Raw genomic sequence first — 22,504 nt, forward strand, 5'->3', positions numbered from 1 at the left:
TCACTTATTTGTTTTCATAAGAACATTAACTGAGAGGCCTGTCAAATGCTTGCTGTGTCAGTGATCCCTTGGAGCATGCACTGTGTGACAACGTACCTAAAACTGATGATGTGTGCATCTTTCAGGGATTTTATTGTAGGTCAAAGATGAGTACAAAGTTATAAAGCAAACAAGGAAACTAAATCACAGAAGAACAGGTGAATTTTAATTGTCCAAAGACCTATATTGAATTATTTATTCAGTGCTTGGTATGTCCACCAAGGAAAATGAACTGGACTATCAGCACAACAAAACTCTATGCATTTAATTGTAGCAGAATGGAGCTAAAATAATCCAAATCCTTCTGACTCTTTGCATTGCTTTTCACTCTTTAAAAATTATTCTGCCTCCAATATTATTTGAGCGCTCCTTTTTCCAGGTGTGTTAATCAAATTTAGGTAATCTAGCTGCAGAAGTAGCTCTTGGCCAACAGGCCCTGTGGCACAATGATTGAAACTTCTTGGTTCGTGGTTCATAGTTGTGGTGTTCATTTAGGTTGTCTTTTTAGCAAGGGTCTTTCTCACTTCCTGCCTGATAACTGGCACTTTAGAATCTTGCTGCTTGTTTAACCTTATAATCAATATAAATTAACTCATGCTGAGGTGTACAGGATTTGTGGTGAAAGGGTGGCTGCAGAACTCCATGAGCTCCAATAGAGGCAAGTGAAATTAATGAGTGAAGGGGTCAGTGTGAGAGAACCGAAGGGTGGGTATAACTAGACTTTGGTCATCACTTACACCAATGCAAAGTACTGAGATGGCGGTAAATCAGAAGGGTAGTACTTTACGTCCTTGCTGCACAGATGAAACTGACTATACATGGCTGTGAGGAACCAAGCCTATGTTGTCCCCTTCTCTTAAAAATGTGATATAGACCCTCAGCTGGTGTAAACCAATAGTCAATGGAGCTATGAATGTTGGGATCTGAGGATCTGGCCCTGTGGTCCCAGACTAGGTTGTGAATCTTTTTTTTTTTTTCCATCTGGAGACTCCACATCACTCAACTTCAAGAATCTGCTTAAAGAGTTTTCTATTTTGTGTAGAGTCCTAAATTAACACAATCCAGAAGTACCACCTTGTCCTCATACAAATCCCTCCCTAAAGTTCTCCTCTGCTGGGATACTTGCAGAAAACTGCCACCTGAAAGCCGCTAAGCAAGTGGTGGCTTGTCATTCCTGCCTTGATTATTATGCTTTATTATTGCCACAAATTGCTCACACAACTACTTTATATTATTCTGATTCAGTCTAGACCACCACCTTCAACACCCTGGCCTTTCTGTCCTTTCCACAACTCCTCTACAGGCCTTTGTAACAAGACCCAGACCAGCATGAACTTTTTCTGCTGCATCCAAATGATTCCATTAGTGAAATCACGTGGACTCACGTAGCTTTGTGTGCAAGATAAAGGTTGCTATCGGTTGCACAGCCCGTTGTAAGTGATCATAAAGTCCATGACCAGGGCACTGAGGTAATACACACGGTGCCAGGCTGTGTCTGTGTCTATTTGCTATGTGCCTTTTGCTCTTTGTAGTCATGCTGCATCCAGCTTGGTCACAATCCAGCCAGTACTCTGACCCTGGAAAAAAATGCTTTTAATATGAATCTCTCCTGCACTAAACCTATTTCAGTCACCAGCAAATTGAATCCTCTGAGGAACAGGGGAAGGAATCAATGTTGTCAGAGGTAGCTGGCCAAAATGAAATACACTGTAATGTTCTGCTGAAAGTGAAGAATTCCCCCCCCCCCCCGCTCCGTGAGCGGCACTGACTACCAGTTGATTTGCTGGGTGAAGTTTAAGGTACTGTGCTTGGGTTGCTTCAGTTCATGGTGTCCAGTTTGAGATCCCTTTTTAAAATGGTTTGAGCCACAGCTACTTGGGTGACCGCCTCTGTTTGTGTGAGGTCACAGTAGCTGAAATCCAAAGTACTTGAGCTAATACTGCCTGGCAACAAGATATTCTGGGTGAGGGATTGCGGGCTCTAGAATTAATTTATGTTCCACCAGAGCCTGGATTTCTGAGTGCAGTTTCCCATGACATTGCTGGAAAGATTTTATCTGAAGCACTAAAGTTCTGGAGTGGGGTTTGTGATGATGATGAAGTATTTGTTTCCTTGTTGACAAAACAGGGTTCTGCATAAAAGGTTTGAGTTGCTGACCCCCTTGTAGTTCTTCAATATCCTTTTTGAGCTAGGGTAACCGGTACTGTACAAAGTGTTCCAGGTGAGGCCCCACCATTTATTTACATAAAGGCTTTATAATATTACTTGTAGTATTTACCATCCCATTCCTTATGGAACCTAACATCTTGTCACCACGTTCATTCTTGAACTTCATGACCTGATATGATTATTATGGGACAAGATTATGGCAACAAGTGAGATTGTACATTCATAGTTACTAACCAGGATAGCTTTTAATAATGCTTCTAAGTAAACACACCGAAATTAAATTGCTTACATTATGGTCCTGCTTTTATCTAAACTTAAAGGAACAATAATTCCTCTAGCTCAACATCGCATTTAATTCTGAAGAAACAGTATGGAAAGAGGTCAGTAAATTTTTATCAGATTCTAGTTCAGATGCTGCTGATTTATTAATTGAAAGCACAGTAATGTCTGTGACCATGTCTAATTTTTGTATGTTTGTTTTGAAATGAAAATTGGAGGCCTTAATATTAGAGGACTTGTGCAAAAAGAAATAGCCATGAAGGGAGAATCACATGTAGGCATCAGAAAACTAACATGTATTTAAGAGGATTCGATGGCTGCAGGACCAATTGCAAGAAGTTGTAGACACAGAAGAGAGAATTCAGAGAAGAGTGACAAATGATCAAACAGCTGGAAGTTTTGACTTAGGAGGGAAAATTAAGAGCTAAACATGAATAACTTAACTAAGTGATTAAGATGCAAGAGGCAGCCTGCAAATACTTGAAGGGCCAGTGGAGAGGAATAAATAAGGGGGGCATAACTAGAAATACTTAAATGAACCCTAGAAGATAAATGTGAACTTCCTGTGAGTGAGATTTCAGATTGTGGAATCTTTTCCTGAGAGAAGTGACGAAAGCCCTATTTTGTGGAACTCTTAAGACAATCCTTATTGTTCAGTTGTTTAAAGTATTGGACTTTAAATAACTGAACAATAAGATGCACATTAATGGACAAATGGTTACTTTGTTTGTACTTGTCTGACTGTGGTGACACGTCTCAGAATAACTTTTTCTACCCCTTTTCACCATATTGTTATATAGAATACCTGTTAAGCCAAAGGCAGCTAATCAGACTTCCTTACCTCAAAACAGACCGTTCCATTTCAGATAGTACAAATTAGTGCAAAAGCACATAAGTAAGCTGTGATTGCTGATGTGTAGGGTTCCTCTGGTTTACAGTTTAAGTCCACTTTGTGTTACTGCAGCCTCCTATTATTAGATAATAAAACAGGATCTTATGAAATTTATAGAAAGAGGGTTACATCACTCATATTCAACACAACTGAAGTTAAATTCCTTCCCAAAGAATTGTTGCAATTGCACTGAGATATATTAAGGCTTCTGTAGCTCAAACTTTGAATGTATGTCCAGATCCTTCAGCTGTTGTAAATTGATATAGCTGTACTGAAGTTATGCTGATTTAAACCAGCATGAGATCTGGCCTATCCTCTTGTCTGACACAAATGCCCTCTAACACAAATGCGAAACATTGTACATGTATAACAAGAAAACTTTTATTATTATTATTATTTTATTTTATTATTTATTTTTTAAAATAACTCCATCAAGGAAAAAGCTGACTGCAGGGTATAAAACTCTTTGCCAGGAAATGACCTGAATTTTGTGTGCCAAGTTTCTAAAAAATAGCATTCAGGCTATGTAAGTTGGGCTCTTACCTTCTGTTCCATGAATTTGTAGAAATGAAATCAAGAGACTGCTTCACTCTGTCATAGTCCCTACTGCCACTTCATAAATTAATGTAGGTCAGAGACTGCATGGGAGAAAGATACAAGTGATATCTTACAAGACTCCATCTGATGCTGTTCTATTGGACTCCTTTATTCAGATGCTTGCATGAATGATTGGCCAGCATCAATAGTGTTTACCCCCCCCCCCAAAAAAATCTCATAGCTAGAATTGTTTTTAGAAACCACTTTCCTCAGTGGAGCTAAGAGCTCTATGCTAGCAGGCTATATTCTAGGAAATCATGTATTGATTTAAACATGCCAGCCCCACACTCATGTTGTTACTGTAAAAGATTTGCTAGTCACAGCAATATTAGTAAATATTTAACTTGATACATCTGGAACTTGGAGTTATGTAATGTATGTGGGTGTGGCTGTATTAGGGCAAATCTTTGTTCTGGATACTGCTTGGGTAAATTAGCAGTTGGGTGGACAGTCAGTGTAGCTCACTGCCACTACTACAACTTCAGGATCCCCCACATGCAGTATAGTCTGATCTTTCTCTGCAGGGAAATGACTGGGGGAATCTGTCTACTGTGACATGGAAGGATTCATTCCCAGCTTTGTAGTGTGCAGCAGGAATGAACTCTGTGTGGGCTCTGTGTCCTGCCCCCTATGTAACAGGCCTTCACGGCCTGCTCTGTGCCCACAAGAAGGGATGTATGAGTTGGCCAACTGGCCCAAGTCCTTCAGTGCTTAATCAGGTCAAATTTGTATTGACTTCACTGTTCCACCAAATGAAAGAAGTTTATTGAAATGGAATGTAGCATCACTGTGTGCACAAAATCTCCATGGAGAGAAGGAAATGACATTCCTAAGTGAAATAGTGATTGTGAATATTTGTCATTCAGAGGAGAGGATAAAAGGTCTTAAGGAAAAAACCTTAGCAGTAGAAGGGTTGGGGTGTGTGTGAACACCACAGGGCTTCAGCCACCTCAAACTAGAACCAACTCTAAACTGGACTGAAACTGGGGAAAGCTATTCAAATTCCTTCATCTTTGCCTTTATTGGATACTGACAATCTGCTGCTGATGTCTAGAGTATTCCCCAGGAATGGTACCCTAGAAGGCACAACAGCCTAGGAAATCTCAGACTAGTTGAGGCTTAAAGTCCTCTGCAATCTGAGGCATCTGTATCTGGGAAGCCACATAGGTACCAAATTTGAGAGGAGCAGGAAAAAGACTAGTGCTGCTGCCTGCTCTGGTTGGGAGCAGTGAAGCACTCCATAAGAATGGTAGAGGGTCATGAGACAGGAGTCATTTAAAATCCTGGATTTGGATAAACTTGAGGTACATCTCACAAGTACAGTACCTACAAATTGGAAGCTAGGTAAAGTCCCTCTTAAAAATCAGACCCGTAGTGCAATAGAAAATATATTTTTACTCATTAATGAGTAGGAAAAGAGCTAAATAATTACCAAAGCATTTCCACTTCTTGAGAGCACATCTGACTAGAAAACTGCCTGACTTTAAGCTCGCTCAGTGGGTGCAAAGGCATGTATGTTTTCCTCAGATGCTACCATTGGGATGTGAATAGGTCTGCCCATACAGAGCCAAATTCAGAGGAGGCCTAATTAATCTAAATGAGGCTAAGCTGCTGTAAGTCACATGCATTGTAGACTTTCTCCAAATCTGAACCCCTGTGGGTCAGTGTGATGGAAAATGGCAGGCTTTATGGGTTACCTCTAGCAAATATGGTAAAACTTCACTTATGATTTAGTATGAATGAGATAAATACATTACCAATAATAGTGTAAAATGTCATGGGGGGGTGGGAACCCTCTTAAAAACTAACTTCTATGATTAACAAACTTCTGAACAGCATCTAAAGGAAAGCAACACTATCACTTAAGGGACAGAATAATTTTTCCAAAAGGAAAATAGCCTCTTTCATGCTCCCTTCCTCAGGGAGAGGAATCAGTATGCATTATGGTTCATACCAGAATGCTTTGCGATCAATAATTTCATGGCAACCAGTGAATTTTGCAGTGTTGTGACTTTTATGACACCTCAATTTATAGGGGGTGAAGAATGAAAGGAAACACTGCTGCAAGTTTTACAGGAGACAAAATATGGCTTTCCAGCTGGGTAATGCTTAGACAGCTCAAAATACACCATCTATCTCTGTTGCAGTGAATATATGTCTCAAATGGCAAAGTATTTGGCCAAAAGAGTACACACAGCCCCCAGCATTCACACTGTATATCAGTCTCTCGTCTAAATGGATCCTTTGGGAACAAGGCAAACAAACACACACAGGCCTGCTGAGAGAGAGATCAGAAATAAACGAGTGTTTGGTGAAAACGGCTGCTGCTAAAATTAGAACCGGGGATATCTGCATAGGTGCTATCTCTAAACTGCCATAATAAGGCAGTTTTTCAGTTCTGTCCAAACTGACAGTCTGGGATCTTCATTTGTGACACAGTACTGCAAAATTTAATGGTCAGCTGGAATGTTGAGCTGTATTCCACTGGCATTTACATTGTTATACCAGAGTGGCCAGTTGTGTGCTGATTCAGGGCCAAATTCTTCCAGCCTTACTCTGACTGAGAAGAGACTTGCTCTAAGAGTAGGCTTACTAATTTCAGAGGAGTATCCCTAGAGCTAAGGCTTACTTAATGTAAGTAAGGCTGGCAGGATCTGGCCTTCAATAATTTTGATATCTGCCTACAGTTTGAAGACTAAGATAAGAAGAGAGAGAAGTTGTAAACTAAATCAGCATTTGGCCTCAGATTACCAGGGTTGAAGGTTAGTGGATTAATCCATTCTACCTACCCAGCCTCCCTTTAGCTCTCAGTCCCATGGTAATCTAGTGATCACATATTTGAGATAAGTAGGCCTTAATGACTTGGAAAACCAAACCTTCTGTTAGGTGCACTCCTGTAGTTTGGAGAGGGAAATCTCCTGATGAAATTATATTTGCTACGTAAATAGAGCCCAAGCAGTTTGCCTTCAGAGAGAAGTTTTAAAACTATATTAAACATTGATTAATGAATAATATATAAAAACATGCTTGTTTGTTAAATATTTTTAACTACAAGTAAATGTAGGCCCAACTGCTTTATAGCCCAATTCACATCTCTATATCAGATAGGAAGCAATATTTATTTATTTTAGTATATTTGCTTTTAAAAAAGGATACATGTGAGTTAAGTCTCATCAAATTTGCCCAGCCATAGGTGTTGATTTGACTTTGATAAAAGAGTAGTTACATTTTAAATATATAATTAGGTCTAGTGTGACGTTTCCCCCTGGTGGGAGCTCTGTGGTATTACAATGATTTACACAAAAGTATCTGTGGGGTTGTATGCCAGCTACACAGGGAGGGTGGACTTGAGTAAGTGACTTACTACAGGGCCTTGAGGAAGGAGACTCCCTCCTAGCAGTGAATGTTGTGCTGTTTCAGAAATGAAGGGGGCTATAGGAATTGTGCCTCTCATGTTCTGCCTTTCTGGGATAACTGCTAAATAACTTGCATTCAATCAGCAAAATGAGGTGACTAACAGTTCTTAAGCATCAGACATACCACCAGCAATAAAGGCAAAACAAAAGAGCTGATAACTCTGCCAACTACATGGTATCTCAAGATTGCTGTAATCAGAGGAAAGAGGAAAAAGGAAAATGAAAGTCCAGATCTAAAATTTAACGCTTCAAATGCCCCCCCCAAAATTACTTTACGAGCAATTTGAAAGTCTCAAGTCCTTATGAGAATGTCTGTTTAGACTTAATCCTGCAAAACAAACAAACCTTTGTCTTTCTCTTTTCTTGGCATCCTGTAGCTCTCCAGCTGTCTGTTACATCCTTTCTGGCCAGGTATAGAAACATACACACCTGGTTATATCTTTTGGCCTATCAGCCTTGACAACTCCTTTAAAGGCACTTTCCACATCATATAACTTTCAGATTCAAAATCAATATGACTCTATACTAGGGCTGTCAAGTGATTAAAAAGATGAATTGTGTGATTAATCACGCTGTTAAACAATAATAGAATTCCATTTATTTAAATATTTTTGGATGTTTTCTACATTTTCAAATATATTGATTTCAATTACAACACAGAATATGAAGTGTACAGTGCTCACTTTATTTTTTTATTACAAATACTTGCACTATAAAGAAAAGTATTTTTCAATTCACCTCATACTGTACTGTAGTGCATATCTTTATCATGAAAGTTGAACTTACAAATGTAGAATTATGTATAAAAAATAACTGCACTCAAAAATAAAACAATGTAAAACTTTAGAGCCTACAAGTCCACTCAGTCCTACTTCAGCCAATTGCTCAGACAAACAAGCTTGGTTACAATTTGCAGGAGATAATGCTGCCCACTACTCACTTTCAGGTGACATTGTGAATAAGAACAGGCGTTCATGTGGCACTGTTGTAGCCAGTGTTGCAAGATATTTACATGCCAGATGTGATAAAGATTCATATGTCCCTTCATGCTTCAATCACCATTCCAGAGAACACGCATCCATGCGAATGATGGGTTCTGCTCGATAACAATCCAAAGCAGTGCAGACTGATGCATGTTCATTTTCATCATATGAGTCAGATGCCACCAGCAGAAGGTTGATTTTCTTTTTTGGTGGTTTGAGTTCTGTAGTTTCCGCTTCTGAGTGTTGCTCTTTTAAGTTTTCTGAAAGCATGCTCCACACCTTGTCACTCTCAGATTTTGGAAGGCTCTTCCGATTCTTAAACCTTGGGTAGAGTGCTGTAGCTATCTTTAGAAATCTCACATTGGTACCACCCAGGGGCGGCTCTACCTTTTTGGCCGCCCCAAGCAGTCATCCGCGGGAGGCGCCCCGGAGCCGCGGGAGCAGCGGACCTCCCGCGGGCATGACTGCAGATGGTCCGCTGGTCGCGCGGCTCGGCTGGACCTCCCGCAGCTGTGGACGGTTCGCAGGTCCGGCGGCTCCGCTTGAGCTGCCGCAGTCATGCCTGCGGGACGTCCAGCTGAGCCGCGGGACCAGCGAACCATCCGCAGTCATGCCTGCGGGAGGTCCGCCAGCCCAATCTGCCGCCCCCCCGGGAAAGGGCCGCCCCACGCGCGTGCTTGCTGCGCTGGGGTGTGGAGCTGGCCCTGGTACCACCTTTTGCGTTTTTTCAAATCCGCAGTGAAAGTGTTCTTAAAATGAACAACATGTGCTGGGTCATCATCCAAGACTGCTATAACATGAAATATATGGCAGAATGCAGCTAAAACAGAACAGGAGACATACAGTTCTCCCCCAAGGTGTTCAGTCACAAATTAAATTAACGCCTTTTTTTTAATGAGCATCATCAGCATGGAAGCAAGCCACCTTAATCTTTTCTTATATGGAAGCTGTTCTATACCCTTAATAATTTTTGTTGCCCTTCTCTGTACCTTTTCCAATTCTAATGTATCTTTTTTTTGAGATGAGGTGACCAGAACTGCATACAGTATTCTAGGTGCGGTTGTACTATAGATTTATTTAGTGGCATTATAATATTTTCTGTCTTATCTATCCCTTTTCTAATGGTTCCTAACATTGTTAGCTTTTTTTGACTGCTGCTGTACATTGAGTGGATGCTTTCAGAGAAGAATCCACAATAACTCCAAGATCTTTCTTGAGTGGCAACAGCTAATTTAGACCCCATCACTTTGTGTGTACAGTTACGATTATTTTTTCCAGTGTGCCTTACTTTACATTTATCAGCGTTGAATTTCATCTTCTATTTTGTTGCCCAATCACTCAGTTTTGAGAGATCTCTTTGACAACTACTGGCCTAAAATCTGTCTGTATGAAGATTAATAGCCTGAATCCTTCTTCCTGGGTGAACAACCCGCTAGGGAGCACATCCAGGGAGACTGCCTCACGCTCTCCACCAATCTCCATTTGGAGCGAGGAGGACCTGCATCATAGTGCAGAACCCCTTTTTCAGTAATGATGGAGTGGGTTACCCTACCGTTATCAGCTCCTATGCAGAGCTCATTGGCAACTTAACACACCATCTGAGACCCATCCATCTCCCTGGTCCCTGCAGGGGTTTTTATAGCACTGGGATTGTAACAGCTTCTGTAGGCTGTGCAGTTCCAGGGAATGGCACTGCTCAGGAATCAGTGCTGTTCCACTTTGCCCTGGTCCCATGTGGTTGGTATTTTTTTTCTCCTTTATACACCAAGCTGGCCTCTCTCTGCATCCCATGAGGCTGGTATGGCACAGCTCACAGGATTAGGCCAAACATTCAACTGTAGGGCTTACATTTTCAAAAATTACTAGTGATTTGGGGTGCCTCAGTTTTGGGGGATTCAACCTGAAGCACCTTGGAAGGGGCCCAGCTTTCAAAGAACTGCTGGTCTGCACTTGCAGAGATTCCAAATCTTCTGAAGTTTGTCAAGTTGGATACCCAAATTTATCAGTCCCTTTTGAAAACTGAGGCTGGAGGGTACTAAACTGACATGGCTTGAACCTCAAGAAAATGTGCAGAGAGCACGCTGACGCTGCACAGATCTCCAGGTAACATACCCTACCACCAGACATCAGTCCTGAAACTGCTGGTGAAATTTAATGATTTTCCATCTGTCAAACTTTCCTGACTTCTTCCTCAGGATGGTGAATAGCTTTTCAGATCCACCACTGGACCTCAGAAGCAGGAAAAACACTTGAAAAAGATGTTGACGCGGCAATGTCTTATTGATTCCTCTTTGAAACGATATGGAAACTTGAAGAATTTGGGATGAAACTGAGCAGTTTTAATGAAACCACCTTTTTATAATTGGATAAAGTAACAATGCAATAGGTGCTTCACAATTATGCTTCATTAATGGCTCAAAACCACTGTGAAAGACAGGTTCATCAAAATGTATAAGTCGAATGCATTCATTTCCAGATATCTGTTCCTGTGAACAAAAAATAATGCATAACTGAGATCCATTAACTACTAGGGTTATATTGGCTGAGCTAGCAGCTTCAGGTGTTGGCTGGCTTTCAGCATGGTCAGTTTTTTCACTCTGTTATATAAATGAAATTAGGAAAAAGCAATGGTTCCTGGCAATCCAGATTTCACTAGTGTTAAGATATAACTGAAAAGCTTTGTTTCCTCCTGCAGCATCTTCACTCTGTCCCCACTTTGCCCCTGGAAAAAAAGCAGCCGACTTTTTTGAGACTAAGCTGCACAGATTGCTGCTTTGCTCAGCAGTAGTGTTACAATGTAAAGATTAGAGATTTCATTCGCATGTAGGGACACCTCCTTCCTTCTCTAGCAGAAACTCATTAATTTTAATACACACCAATGAAGCGGCAGAATGGGCTTTGAGATATCTTTCAGAGTGTGATGCATTGCTTCTGCACCGCTGAGCTCATTATTCTTTTATTACAAAAGTAAGGAGGAATAGAGAGTTTACAGTCCCAGTGCTGTGTTCTGCAGATATCACAGGGCATCAATGTTCTCCAAAATCACTCAGAGCCCACTTTAAAAATGAAATGAAGCATTCTTTATTTTGTTCATCCCCATAAGTGAGGAAACATATGGCATGCCAGTTCCTATAGTGTTCACATCTTCTCCCACCAAAAATATGTTTAAGGAAAAACTGGGGCCAGAGAAACTGGATATATAAGCAAGCACCAACTATACTAAACTAGTACCTATAATTATGAGGTTTGTCTATATTTTTGATGCAAACACCTATTTTCAAAGGTTTGCAACTAGAGCTGAGTGAAATGTTTTGAACTAAAATTTTTTGGTGGAAATGTACAGATTTGGTGACACTGAAACATTTCACAAAATGTAATTTTTGCTGACATAATTTGGTGAAAATAAGAAACCAACAATTTTTTAAAAGATTTCATTTTGATATTTTCAAAATGAAATGTTTCATTTAAAATTTTTTTTTGAAATGGCTTTATTTAGAAACTTCCTTTAATTTTTTTAAATTAAATGTTAAATGCTCAAAACCAAAAATGAAACATTTTGTTGTGGGTTGAACAAAACATTTCATTCAATCCAGAATTATTTTTTTTCTTTAAAAATTGCCAGCTAACTGAAAAATCCAACAACTCTTGATCTTGTACCTCAGATACAAAACTATTCTGTAATCGTCCCATTTTAGAAGTAAAAACTTTGTTTTCTAGTGAATGTAGTTATATAATTGTCAAGCATTTGCTTTCATTGTATATCTCTAAAACTGAGGTATTTTGGTGGTGGGATTCAATTAACTTTAATGGGAACTGGGAGTCCAACTCCTTTAGGCGGTTTTGAAAACCTCATTCTAATCACTATGGACTAGAGGAAGGCAGCCATTTTGTATTCAGTTCAATGATCTTGTCAGAAAACGGATGGACACATGCTGTGTGTTGTCTCATGGAGACACTTTTTTTCTTTCTGTTCTCTTCTTTATACTAATATCAAAGGTCATCTTTATAGAAAGTACGTGACTATTCTCTGTGTGTGCAAAACCATAACATATAGAAATAACAAAACTGGCAGTGACAAATGTTTTTAAAATGCAGGTGGTCACAGATTGCAAAATTCAGATCCAGATTTTGAACCCCTAAGTAGAGTTGGTAGGAAATTTTTCTGTTTGTCAGAAAAAGCTGTTTAATTGGAATTAAATATTTTATCATGAAATTGTATTATTTCAATGAAATTTCCTGTTAAAATAAATGGAAACACTTCATCTTGAAAATTTTCATTTTTTTAACTTTCAAATTATTTTTACATAATTTGGCATATCAGCAGTTGTAGTGAGTAATGACATCATAATATGTACTATTACTGAAATAATTAAAATAGTCTATATTTTAAAAACAATTAAAAGGAAGTTGTTATTTAGTATAGATTGGAATACCTTCTTATTGAAAGTGTCTTCTGTATGTGTTGTAATGACAGTTTAACTCTTTCAACAAGAAAATAAGCATTCGGTGTACTAACTGGAGAAGCAGTTGTTTTCAACACAGGAATATTGAAAACAGCTGCTCCTCTAATTCGTACACTGAATAAGTATCTTATTTTCTAGATCAGTCACTAGCATTCTAAGAATATATTGGATACGGAAGGAGCATAGAGGGATCTGACATTTGATCTGTCACTGGAATTGAAAGGGATGTGTGGGCTACCATGTGTCTCTTGTACATGAGCTCCCCATAACTCAAGTGGCCTTCTACAAAGTCTGCTCCCTTTCTCTATCTATTAAGAAGATGTAAATAATTCCCATGGAGTAGATGCATAGGGAGAAGGAAGGATCACAACAGGGTCACCTATATGTGTGTACACATGCATGTGACTATACTATGGTCACCCCTGGTCCCTCACAACCTCTCCCCCCAGTTTGTCTAGACACCCCACAGTCAGGATGTTGGGTAGCACACAGAATACCTAGGGAAATTTGTTTCTTTATGTAGCTACAGAAAACTGCTCCAGAATCCAAGCTTTCATTTTAAAATGTTTCTGGTCTTTTTAGCCATGAAGAAAACTTTGAAAATATTACCAGAGTGTAACTTGATGTAGGATCGCAATGTCTCCCTGAGGCTGCCAACAGCCTGAAACAATAGCTCAGAGTGCTCTGAGTTGCTGCCCTTCACACACAGGGATGTTAACTAGGAAATGAAATAATTTAAATATCAATATGATTAACTATTTCATTGCTGATCATACTGGTAGAAACATTTAGCTGATTATTGCACTGACTGTTCTAGTCATAGTCTTATTTCTAGTATTTAATTCAAATAAAGGTGTTGCAGAATTTCCTGGGCTTTGGCTGCAGAAAATAGATGTAGCTTACTATGGGCAAGTCTACATTACAAACTTGCATTGGTGCAGCTGCACCAGTACAGCTGTGCTGCTGTAGGGCATTTGGTGAAGACGGCTCTTCGTCAGCTTAACTCCCCCTCCATGAGAGATGGTAGCTGTGTTGGCAGGAGAAGCTCTCCCACCGACATAGTGCTGTCTACATGGGGGGTTAAGGTTGGTATAACGACGTCATTTGGGGTGACACCCTGAGCGACATAGCTATACCGAAGTAAGTGTGTAGTGTAGACCTGGCCTATATCTTGGTGGTAAGGGACACTTAAGCACCTCACTCAGGAGAAGAAGTGAGGGAGAGCATATCAGAGTGGCTGCACTGTTGCAATGAGTGTCATGGATAGTTATTCATGTTGATGGGTGCCAGCCTCTCCTATGCTGACAGATTTTGGGGTGCATATCTATGCTACAAATATCAGTGTAAATGCTCCTGTAAATGCTTCTTGGTCAATGGCAAGTCTTTAAAGTCTTGTAAAATCACCTCAGGAAAAGTATTGCTATTTTCCAGCCTATGGAAAACTCTGATAGGGCTGTAGGTAATTGAAAACTAGAAAACCTACTATTATACCAAGGGCCAGATGGTGGCAGCATAGAATGTATTAGAAAGCCATGTAAATCTCCATGTTAAATAGCAAATAAAAGAACCAGAGGTTCAGCCCTCACCTCTGCTAGGGGACAAGTCTGGACCCTCCCACCTCACTTTCTGCTCCTGGAAGCTGCTCTTGCAGCAGTCACTTGTGACCCTTGGAAGGGAGAAGGAAAGCAATGATTTTGTTCCTTACACATAGAGACCTTTAATGGCCTACACGGTCTATTAGCTCAGAAGCAGCAACCACTGAAAAATCTTTCCTATGGGATGTCAATGGAAGCAGTTCTGCTGAAACCTTTATCGTTACTTCTATTGTAAACCTGGGGGCCACAGAAGCAGAACCCAGAAGATTATGCCAAATGTGATGGGGCTTACAAACCCCACACCGGTACTAGCCCCTTAAGGAAAGAGCATAACAGAAGGAATAGCTGATTTTTAGATAACTGTGTGCTTAAGAAGCTGAGCACCCCCTTTGATCATGTGACAGGGAGGAAGTGCTACTGCTGTTGCAATGCCACTGTTGTGTCCTTTTACTTGAGCCCTAGAGGTGCTACTCACCTGGGCTGGATGGTGTAGGCAGATGGCCATTGTACCAGCACCATTCTCTCTAGACCCTCTAGATTCTATGTGCAAATACAGTTGGGAGATAACACAGTTTGGTTAACTCGTGCAAAGCACCTAGCTACTGTACCCAAGCAGACATAGGGGACTTAACCAAGAGCAGTGAGGCTTTTGCCAGATCCATGCTGCTAGGGGCAGGAATGTAGGCAGGGAGACCATCTGGATGGCCAGTTGTCAGCACAGGATCGCTCATATCTGCTAATGAAGGCACACCCTTGCCTGTGGATTCCCAGGATCTGTTGCGTTTGTTTGGATGCATCCTTGCAAACTCTGCTTCACCCCAAGACTTCCCTAAAGAATGTAATTCCCAAGGATCTCCATGTGATAAACATGATAGACTTTTTCTTCCTCTCAAGTCCTCTTTTGTAGTTTCTCTGTGGGAGCAGGTGATGTGATGCACACAGCAATATTCTACTCCTGCTTCTTAATTCTCAACTTCTGGATAAATTCTAAAAGTCAAGCTGTTCCAATGATTGTACTTACTATCTATTTGCATAATTTCCCCCCATAAGCTCATAGTCATTTATCCTCAGACTATCCAGGACATAATTTTTTCTATCATACATTTAAACATTTAATATTCTCCTGCCAATGGAGACTGCTAAATTAACACTGTCTAGCTTAGCAAAATCCCCATCCTCCTTGACATAATTAGGAATCACAGGAAAAAGAATAGACAGCTGTAAACTTACAAAAACTAAACCTACTGTGAATTGAAAGGAATATTTCAATGTGCCAACATAGTGGCTTCAGAGCAGTAGTGGTGGTGCAGGAGACTCAAGTGCCCCGTGGAATGTCAAATTATTCCAGCCATCATAATTCAAGCACATTGCTGAAGTGCCAGACTCTTGCTACACAAACTCCAGCTGCCACCCAATCTCTGGAGCAGAAATGACATTTGCCTTGGATAAAGCAGTTTGCCTCAACTTTGTTCCTGGCCATCTACAAGGGGTATATGGATGATGGAGAAAAATGGTGGTCTCCAAGAATTGGCAGTTGTTCAGAGACATTATTAAGGGCACAAGAGCAAACTATCCTAATGCGTAGGAGAGAGAGAAGTATGGTAGACACACCTTGGCTTAACGAGGAGATCAAGAACCTGAAACTCAAAAAATGTGTCATAAAAAGTGGAAACTAAATGAAATTATGAAGGATGGAAAATTTTAAGAAAAAAAAAACCACCCCAAAAATATAGGGACAAAATTAGAAAGGCCAAGGCAAAAAATGAGATTACATTAGCTTGGGACACAAAATGTTTGCTTGTTACCCTTTACAAACACATTAGAAGCAAGAGAGAGACTAAGGACAAGATAGGCCCATTACTCAATAAGGCAGGAAAGACAATAACAGAAAATGCAGCAATGACCAAAGTGTTAAATGCCCTTTTTGTTTCAGTTTTCACCAGAAAGATTAACAGTGATTAGATGACTAACATAGTGACCATCAGTGAAAATGGGGTAAGATCTGAGGCTAAAATAGTGAATGAATTATTTCGACAAGTTAGATGTCTTCAAGTCAGCAGTACCTGACAAAAATACATCCTAGAATACTTAAGGAATTGTCTGACAAGCTCTCTGAGCCATTCGTGATTATTTTTTGAGAACTCGTGGAGGATGGAAGAGGTCCCAGAGGACTGGGAAAGGACAAATGTAGTACTTATCTATAGAAATGGGAATAAGGACAACCCAGGGAATTATAGACCAGTTATCTTACCTTCAGTTCCCTGAAAGATAATGGAGCAAATAATCAGATTGTAAGTACCTAGAAGCAGGGGTGAAAGTAAGTTAAAGGATTTACCGGTATGCCGGAGTCCTGGGCAGGGGCGTGGCCTCAACCAGAAGAGGTGGGGCCTCAATTGGAAGAGGCAGGTTTTATTCCATCAAGAATTAAAGGCCCCAGGGTTCTGGCTGTGGCTGGGTGCCCCAGAGCCTTTAAATCATCTCCAGAGCTACCAGCTGCAGGGAGCCCAGGGGCAATTTAAAGGGTCTGGTGCTCTGGCCACCGCTACTGCAGCGGTGCTCTAGGCCCTTTAAATCTCCAATGGAGCCCTGCCGCTGCTACCCCGGGGCTCCGGCAGCTGGGTTCAGGCAGCGGGGAGCCCCGGCCCTTTAAATTGCCTCCGGAGCCCTGGGGTAGTGGCGACAGGGCTCTATCGGAGATTTAAAGGGACGGGGCTCCCTGCAGTGGCAGGAGCCTTGGGCCCTTTAAATCGCCACTGGAGCCTGGCTGCCGGAGCCCCGGGGTAGTGGCAGCAGGGCTCTGGCTTACTTTCACCTCTGCTTAGAAGATAAGGTGATACATAACACTTGACTTGGATATGTCGAGAACGAATCTTGTCAAATCAACCTAATCTTTGTTTGCCAGGGAAACAAGCCTTGTGGATGGGAAGAACTACTAGATGTGATATAGCTCTGCTTTAGGGAAGCTTCTGATACTGTCTCATATGGCCCTCTCATAAGCAAACTAGGGAAACATAGCCTAGATGAACCTACTTAAGGTGAGTGCACACCTGATTGGAAAACCATACTCTGAGAGCAGTTACCAATGATTCACAGTCAAGCTGGAAGGGAGTATTGAGTGGGGAACTGCAGGGATATGTAATGGATCCAGTTATATTCAATATCTTTATAAATGATTTGGATAATGACATAGAAACAATTGCAGACAATATCAAGTGGGGAGAGGTTGAAAATACTTTGGAGGATAGGGTTAGAATTCAGATCTTGACAAACTGGAGAAATAGTCTGAAATAAACAGGATGAAATTCAATAAGAATAAATGCAAAGTACTACACCCAGGAAGGAATAATCAATTGCACAAATACAAAATGGGCGATGGCTGCTTAGGAAGGAATGCTGCAGAAAAGGATCTGGGGTTAATGTTGGATCACAAACTACATATGAGTCAACAATGTAATAACATTGCAAAAAAAAAAGCGAACATCATTCCGGGATGTATTAGCGGGAGTATTGTAAGCAAGAAGTAATTATACTATTCTACTCAGCACTGTTAAGGCTTCAGCTGGAGTATTGTGTCCAGTTCTGGGCACTGCCCTTTAGGAAAGATGTGGACAAACTGGAGAAAGTCCAGAGAAGAGCAATAAAAATGATTAAAGATCTAGAAAGCATAACCTATAAGAAAAGACTGCACAAATATATGTTTGTTTAATCTGGTGAAGAAAAGACTGAGGGGGTGGGGGGACATAAGTCTTCAAGTGCATAAAAATTAGAAAGAGGGGGGATTATAAATTGTTCACATTATCCACTGAGGACAGGACAAGAAATAATGGGCTTAAATTACAGCAAAGGAGATCTAGGTTAGACATTAGGAAAAACTTCCTAATTGTATGGTAGCTAAGCACTGGAATAAATTACCTAAGGATGTTGTGGCATCTCCATCATTGGAGGGTTTTAAGTACAGGTTAGACAAACACCTGTTAGGGATGGCCTAGATAAATACTTAGTCCTGCCTCAGTGAAGGGGACTGGACTAGATGCCCTATCAAGGTCCCTTCATGTCCTACACTTCTGTGATTAGCTGTTTTGGCTCACACTGGGAGTTCATTTTCAGCTTATTGTCCACCACAATCCTGAACTCTGAACAAGAGTCACAGCTCCCCCAGATAAAATCCCCTATTGCATAAGTATGGTCTAGATATTTTGTTTCTAGATGTGTACATTTACATTTTGCCATATTAAAAACCATATTATTTGCATTTGCCTTCTTCACCGAGCAATCCAGATCACTCTGAATCAGTGATCTGTCCTCTTGTTTACCACTCCCCCAATTTTTGTGTCATCTGTAAACTTAATCAGTTTAACAATTGATTTGACACATTAGCTTTCTTTCAGTCTTCTGGAACTTCCCCTGTACTCCAAGACTTATTGAAAATCAACATTAAGGGTTCAATGAGCTCTTCAACCAGCTTTTTAAAACTCTTGGATGGAAGTTTATTTGTACCTGCTGATTTAAAACTAACTTTAGCTCCAGCTGACGATCTCTGGAGGAAAGCTGGAGAAATAAAATAAAACAGAGGGGGCAATGTTGTTGTAATTGTGCTGGATACAAATTTAGGGCTAGATTTTCCTTGGCCTTTCCATAGGTGTGCTGGGAGGAGGAGTGAGAGGCATGAGGAGGTGTTAGAGGGACCCATACCCCCTTGTGCTGGGTACACAAAGGACAAGTCACTTAGGAGAATGCATGGACTTCTCCCTCTGTGTGTGCCTGGTTGTCCAGGGCAGAGGAGGCAGGGCTAATGGCTCCAGCCCATGGAGTGGGCTGAAAGTACTGGGGTGGGGGTGGGAGGAATGACATGTGTTGAACCATCCCTGAGTTCCATCTGGGACAGTATGTTTCTGCACTACCCCCCATTCAAGAAAGTATTCTAATCTAGCCTTAAATAAGTAAGCATTGATGACTGTTATCTGAATAATTCCTCTCTGCTTTGATGGGAGAATAGATTCTTAGGCTGGCAGCCTCTAGAGGGGAAAACTGATAGGGGATGAGAGGAAAAAAGACCAGAAGAAACTGAAAATTCACCAGCCCCTCGTTACTATATCTCACATACTACAAACAGACAACCATATGGAATTCCATATGGCCCTTTGGAATTCCCAAAGAAACAGAGAGGTTTTGCCACAATTTAATTTGTGTTATACATGATAAGGTGGGGATGAAAATACTTTAATTGAAAGAGGGAAACCGGCTACCTATTGATATTTATTACCCATCATCCAACACAAAGTTAAATTCAGACCTTTCCAATGGAGGCACAGATTAATAAATATCTTTTTAGCACTTTGAAGATCTAAAATACAGTAATGGTATTATTGTTAGATATTAAGCTTGCTCTTCTAAGCAGAAATATTTGAGTTTTCTCTTAAGGCTTTTTATTAGAAATGAGTCTTTATCAAGTCTTTCTGAAAAGACTAAATGACATGGTCCATTTATAGGCACAGTCATGAGGGCACTTACAATTAGCCAAAATACTTTATAAAGGCTTAGAGGAAAGGGATTTTTGAGTCAGCAGGTGGCACCATTAAACGTATTTAAAGGTATTTTAATAATAGTATTTTCACGTCCTTTTAGAGTGTATGATTCTTATTAAAAAGGAATAAAGAACAAAATCACTCCTGAGGCTGAGTACACTGCATTCGTGCTAGCCTGAATCCCTGATTACAAGCACTACAATCAGGCATGTGAACAAAACATGGCCATGGCAAAGGCCCTCATAATTGTGGAGAGCTGGTGCTGTAAACAGATGAAGGATCTCTCTTAGAATACTAATTAGGCACACGACATGGTGGCTCAGCATGTTTATTTGCTGCTTCCCCCAGAAATATTAATTTCTATTCATGTTATCTTTACCATCTTTTCCTACCCTATAATTTTCAAGCCAGGAAAGCAGCAGTATTCATATTGTACAGTCTTTGCAGTTACTTCTTTGGAACGGACAGAAATGTTGTAATATTTCTTTTTGCTATTAGTTTTTAAGCATTTGAATATCTTTAATAAAATATTTATTCCTAATCAGTAACTGATTTCATGGGGTAAAGGCCATGAAGTATTTATCCATACATGGGTAATAACAGTAGAGCTGCCAGGATGATAAGGTTGCACTCCAGGCTCCAAAAGATCAGGCATGTTGTGACAGGTTGCCCCCCGTTAAGTGCTGCCTGATGTACTGAGCCTGTCTGTTCCACCAGCCTAGGCCCCCTTTACTCTGTCTTGCTGAGACAGGCTCTTAAGCCTCCTCTAGCACATTCACAGGCAGGGCCACACCCAGCTGCAGAAAGACAGAGATCAGATCTGGGAAGACTCAGTTTAAGGGACTTGCCCCAGCACTTGGGTGCCTACCTCCCTTGGAGTGCAGACCCAAAGGTTTGTCTTGCGCTGTATAGAAAAATCTGCACAGTGGAAGCTCATAAAAATTTGCCCTCTCCTTCAATGTGAAAAGAGATATGCACAGCTTCTTGTTTTCCCTCCTCCCCCAAGATATGGATTACACAAACTGGGTTATGTGTTAAACTAGAAATAAGTTTATTAACTACACAAGACAGATTTTGAGTGATTATAAGGGATAGCAAACGGAACAAAGCAGATTACTAAGCAAATAAAACAAAACATGCAAACTAAGCTTGATTCACTAAAGAAACATTTTACAAAATGTAATTTCTCACCCCCAAATGTTGAATTAGACAGGATGCAGAGTTTCTGTAACTTAGAGTTCCAGTTATCTCTTCTTAAAGACTGGACCCCTGTCTGGACTCATCCCTGCCTTTCACCTCAGGTACTTTCAGCAGTAGGGTAGGCAATGGAGGAGAGTCCCTATCAACCCACTCCCCAGCCCTTAAAAAGGATTTACCTAAGGCAGGAGTCCTTTGTTTGATCCCCATCCCCCTACAGAGGAAAAGTACCAGCAGTGCCCAAGAGGGTATTTTTCATCGGGTGACATTATCACCTGACCTTATAGTGTCAATGTAGCCTCCCAGGAAGCAACTCAGGAAGGTGGGAGATTAGCATCTTCAGAGTTCTATTGTCCTTCTTAAATGGGTCATTCAGGAGGACTGCCTACTGTCTGGTGGTTGTTCCTCCCCTCCCCCCATGTATACACACAGTTGTAATTGTTACATAGTCAATATTCCTAACTTTAGATACAGAAATGATACATGCATACAATTGGATAATCACATTCAGTAAATCATAACCTTTCCAATGATGTTACATGAGCCATCTTGCATAAAGTAGATCTTAGTTATGCCATATTGATATCATAACCATATTTCTATGAAGAATATGGGGTGTAACATCACAGTTGTAAATTTCTGCACTTGATCTCCAGTGAGGGAAAGACCTACTGGTCACTTAATAAGGTGTCAGTAAAAAGGGAGTGTCAGTAACAGTGACTAGAGGAGGCTACATAGTCCTCTTTTCTGATAAGAAGGAGACCACCAATAGCTAGGTTTAAGAAATGCTGTTAAAATCAATATGGTCAATAGTGTGACGTAGTACACCCAAGCTATGGTGCTTGGCACCAGAGGGTCCCAACTGTCTAACGGTTTTTTATAAAATTTTGTAAAACAAAATTGCATAAAATAAACATAAAAAATAAATTGGGTGGTGGCCGGAAGCGTACTAAATGCATAAATGGGGGTGGTGGTGTTTACTGTCCGTGTTAGTAGAGCAGCTATCCCTGTTGCCATCGTCCTCATAGCCTCCCCACGCCCTACTTCCTCCCAAAACCCCATGGCCTGAAAAATTGGGTAAAATGGGTGGTTCTGGTGGCCTGTAATGGCAAAAACGGTTTTGGGGTTCGTCTGGGAAAGAAGCTGGGAGACAAGCATTTTCACCTTTTTCCCTGCTTTGCCCTGCAGGCTTTGCCAGCATGGCAATCTTTTTCATTGTTTTGCTTTCGCCGCATGCCCACTATGATGCCTAGATGCGCTCACACAGCAGCAGTGCAGGCGATGCACAGCAGCTTTTGCTTGCTACAGAGAGCAGACAGAGATATGGTGCACCATCAACCATGCTTTTC

At 40.8% G+C, this 22,504-nt stretch overlaps 1 protein-coding gene and 1 long non-coding RNA gene across 6 annotated transcripts in view; one reads left to right on the forward strand and one right to left on the reverse strand.

The window, feature by feature from the left end:
* PALMD (palmdelphin) overlaps nucleotides 1-4,216 on the reverse strand; it is a 66,546-nt gene extending 62,330 nt beyond the window's left edge. For all 3 annotated transcript variants that reach the window (XM_039486394.1, XM_039486396.1, XM_039486395.1), the window contains exons 1-2: nucleotides 3,923-4,216; nucleotides 3,329-3,455 (exon numbers count right to left, since the gene is read on the reverse strand). In XM_039486394.1, coding sequence (XP_039342328.1) covers nucleotides 3,329-3,348 — 20 coding nt within the window. In that variant the 5' untranslated portion in view covers nucleotides 3,349-3,455; nucleotides 3,923-4,216. The remainder of the gene's footprint in view (nucleotides 1-3,328; nucleotides 3,456-3,922) is intronic.
* Nucleotides 1,617-22,504, forward strand: part of LOC120370985 — a 74,208-nt gene continuing 53,320 nt past the window's right edge. The window contains exons 1-3 of one of the 3 annotated variants that reach the window (XR_005584096.1): nucleotides 1,617-1,723; nucleotides 2,167-2,260; nucleotides 6,664-6,738. This is a non-coding gene — a long non-coding RNA (uncharacterized LOC120370985). Of the gene's footprint in view, nucleotides 1,724-2,051; nucleotides 2,261-6,663; nucleotides 6,739-22,504 lie in introns of those variants that run through there. The other 2 variants (XR_005584095.1, XR_005584094.1) reach the window with 2 other exon arrangements.

Source organism: Mauremys reevesii, linkage group 8, assembly GCF_016161935.1.
Source record: "Mauremys reevesii isolate NIE-2019 linkage group 8, ASM1616193v1, whole genome shotgun sequence".
Classification (NCBI taxonomy): Eukaryota; Metazoa; Chordata; order Testudines; family Geoemydidae; genus Mauremys; species Mauremys reevesii.